The sequence below is a fragment of the Sparassis crispa genome, assembly GCF_003851025.1.
Source record: "Sparassis crispa DNA, contig_000001F, whole genome shotgun sequence".
Classification (NCBI taxonomy): Eukaryota; Fungi; Basidiomycota; class Agaricomycetes; order Polyporales; family Sparassidaceae; genus Sparassis; species Sparassis crispa.
Genome location: NW_020939748.1, coordinates 322,670 through 326,422, shown reverse-complemented (window position 1 = coordinate 326,422; position 3,753 = coordinate 322,670). Strand labels below are relative to the sequence as shown.

The 3,753-nt window shown below is 58.5% G+C and overlaps 1 protein-coding gene across 1 annotated transcript; it reads right to left on the bottom strand.

The window, feature by feature from the left end:
* Positions 1–766: 766 nt before the first annotated feature.
* On the bottom strand, positions 767–2,513 carry SCP_0200970 (hypothetical protein; the record flags this gene model as incomplete). The annotated part of the gene is made up of 5 exons (XM_027754012.1): positions 767–1,410; positions 1,471–1,912; positions 1,973–2,224; positions 2,295–2,401; positions 2,453–2,513. 5 exons carry the CDS (start codon positions 2,511–2,513, stop codon positions 767–769), a joined length of 1,506 nt encoding a protein of 501 aa, XP_027609813.1.
* Between the last annotated feature and the right edge of the window lie 1,240 nt (positions 2,514–3,753).

The following is a 3,753-nucleotide window of genomic DNA, read 5'->3' as shown; positions in this document are numbered from 1 at the left end:
CACGAGACTCAGCTGTGTAACGGTATGCTGCCTAATCTCTCGTCCCCTGCATTCCGATGCGTGGCTCTCGCTAGGTCACCATCCCGATGCGCCACGGCGCAACGCTGTTCATCCGCGGTGTCCGACTCGGCTGGTTTCTCCACCGTCTACTGCTGTGGCACGGCACTCCAATTAGGTTCATCATTGTGCATTCCCGAAAATCTTACCCGGCACTTCACATGACTCCTTTGGACTCAGTAAAACATCTGCATTCAAGGCGACGTCGGCTGTACACTACATTCGCTGAATACTAGTACACATCGGTGCTGGTGATACAGAATGGTACTGGTACGGAATAGTTCTTTCAATATCAAATCATTACGAAAGCGGGGAAGTAAGGAATCGAGACAATGGAAGCGGCATTCGAAATATCAGAGCAATCCAGCAAGAGGCGAATCCAGCAGAGCAAATCAGCATGGGAAGACAGCGATACAGAGCGGCGCAATGAGATCATTGTCCAAGCAATGCCCTCGTGAGCATATCAAAATATAGCAGGAGAAGGGGTAGCGAACAAAACACCGAGGGGGATGAGAAGTGGAGACGCAAACGCAGGGCACGTAGATCGAAGCTGGACGGGCGCAAAGATTAAAGTTGAAGTTGAACAGCGTGCTCTCTATCACGGCACGATCCCAGTGCGCCGCAGTGACTCCATTTGTAATTCGTCCATGCGTACCCTGGGCCCCTGATGTACTGCGCCAGAGCATGCGGCATGACGAACCGAGCGAATCTAGCTCGAACGCCAGCGCTCGCGCTCGCGTTCGTACTCGACGCGCTCCCTCGCATACGGTGAGCGAGACGGGAGGGACTCGGGGAACGCAGGCCGGAGCGCGGTAGATATCGTCACAGTGCATGTACACCCGGGGATCGTGCAGCTTGAACTCGACGTGGAGGTCGAGCGATCCCGGAGATTGGGTGCGGGCTGCGACTGCGACTGCGCCAGCCGGCGAGCCTGTTCATTATGATATCGCGGCGTCGGCGACGAGCGCGAGCGCACGCGGTACCGGTCGGTGCGCACGCACGATTCAGGTCGCTGCACGTACGCGCTGACCGAGCCCTCATCCACTTTATAGTCGTACGCATGGGACTGCTCATTTGTGCGTGCATCCGCGGCACGTCGCTCCTCCTCTGGGTCGGAGTAGTAGGACGACGGCGGAGAGGTGTGCGAGGAGCTGGAGGCGGTAGACGGGAGGTGCTGCGTGTACGGATCCTCTGGCGAGGCAGACGCGGAGATAGAGGGGGATGCCGAGGGCGGGCGGACAAGCTTGGCAACGGTGTCCCGCCGCCGTGTCGTAAGGTGGTTACGGTAGTGTCGTCGCATATTCGAGTTGACATTGAATGTGCGGTTGCAGCCGGGATACCGACAGACGAACGCTATTTTATCGGAGAATTTTCAGTCAGTGCTCGCGATGGGCCGAGGAGATAAGGGCGTACGTTTCGCTCCTGTATGTGTGTTGACGTGGATATTTAGGCTGCTCGGACGGTTGAACCGCTTGTGACAATGCGGGCAACGGTGTCGGCGCTCTTCCGAGCTGGCACCGTGCTCTGGTAGCAAATGTTGCTGAGCTGGCCTCTGTGGCGTTCGGATGTTGCTTGGAACATTTGGCACCGATAGGTAGGTATTCGCAGCGTAGTTTGACAGGTAGCCGTAGGCAGGCTCGGCCGCACTCGAATGGCCGTCGGGGTTCGAGCGCGCTGAGATTGCGAGAGAAGGAGGCATTGTCGCCGGCTGGGCGTTCAGCTGTACGCGAAATGTCGGGCGCGCCTTGGTGATGGACGCGAGCACGGAGTCAGCGGAAGACGCTGGCGGGTAGCCCAATGCGCCAGCTGTGGGTACGCGCGGCGGGACGGCAGGATCGTCGCTGGAAGCCACGTTCTCGAGGCGAGCAGTCAGCGGATGCGGCCGGAGGACATCAAAGGAATAGGAGGCGGCTACCTGCGATGATGTGGCTGCGTGACCCGGGCGCGTAGATCCACTTGCGTTGGGGTCTCCCCGGGCGTCGGGCACGCAGCAGCTGCCGAGGCATTGTTGGCTGCCGCCATGGGCGTGCGCGCTTACGAACGCGGATGGTGTGGCGTAGGTCGGGAATGCCTGCGAGCATGCCCGATCATTGATGCTGGGAACGTGATCGCGTACATTGGGCATGGACGCAAATCCAGACGATGGCAATGTTCGTGGGGAATGCACCTGACAAAGACAAAGAAAAATGAGAAAGTGTTAGTACGAAATGGAGCGGGATGGAGCTGCAGATGCTCACTGCAGAATGATTATTTGTGCTAGGTGGACCGCACACGCCAGGATCAGCGGGAGAAGTCGACGAAGGATACCTGAAGGTACCCGCTGGTGGTATAGTCATGAGATGTTCTGCGATCGAAATGAGGTTCAATAACGCGATGTCGTGCGCAGTGAACTGACCTGGAAACAATTCGTTGATGCTCGGCAGGGTGATCTTGCACTGCGAGCGTTGCTGAGCCATGGCGGAGAGGAGTGGCGGGGAGATGTGGCGCAGCTGGAAGAGGGGAGGAGGGCGGTAGGCTGGATGCGCGACTTATATAGATATTTCAACCCGCTGTACACAGCCGAAAATCGGACGCGTCAAATATCGAGATTTGCAAATGAAAAAATGCTTCCACAGATCTTGCTGGATCCGGAAGGTCGATGGGCAGAGGAGATGCCGTCCTTCGGGGCGCCCGTAATTTTCGGCGAGGAGGCGTCCAATTGGCTCACCTAACCCTATGCCAGTCATTATATTCATATCCCGAATACTCCTCACATGCGGCGACTGTCGACTCATCGCACAAATCAACCTCCGCGAGGCAGCCCATCTCATGATTTTCGCAGTCCGGCGCCACATCCGTATCCCGGAGCCTGGCACACTGCACCCAAGAACCACAGCTGAGAATCAACTGAGGTGTCTCCATTCAGCCATCCGGTGGCACTTCGCCGCCCCATCCACCACGCGCACGACCGTGACCGTGGCCATCTCCGGACGCGAGCTGCGATCCACATTCCGAATGGGTGTAATCAGCGTGCGACCCGGAGAGTTGCGCCCTGCCCATCTTGCGCCCGTCCGTCTTCGAAATACCAGCGTATCGCTGGCAGAGGATGGTCTGACGATACCCACCGATGGGACCTACCTGCGCCCATCGTCGCCCTTGCCCTCGAGGCACGCGGACCACGGCACCCGTCCTACGCCGCACCCTCAAAACACGTGTGCCAGACTGATGACAAGCACAGCGCGTCCAGTGGCGGACTCTTCGAAAGGTCCGAGCGCAACTGCCACGTTCAACATGCTCTGCACAAATCAGGCTGTTGATCAGGGAGATATGGAAACGTGTAACCACGCCGGGCGGCTGACCGCGAGACGCCCGTCGATGCACGGGCCAACGCCACTCATATCGTCCGGATTTTCAACGCCGGCCGGAAATGGGGTCTACGTCCGGGCTCGCCGACTCCCCAGCGTTGCAGCAAGATATCCATATACAGCCCAACAGGCGACGGAGGGCGGAGATCAGGCGGGGAAGCCAGTGGCACGGACACCAGGAGGCCCATCGCGCTGTCCCGCAACGCTCCCCTCGCGGCAACAACGATTGACAAACCGGGAAGCTCGCCGCGGATGGGATTGTCGTGATCGCCCTCTGCTTGATCTGTCACCTCGTGCGAATGCAGCAATTACGTCCCGAGCTCGGCTGCGTTGCAAGTACCATAATGATCTT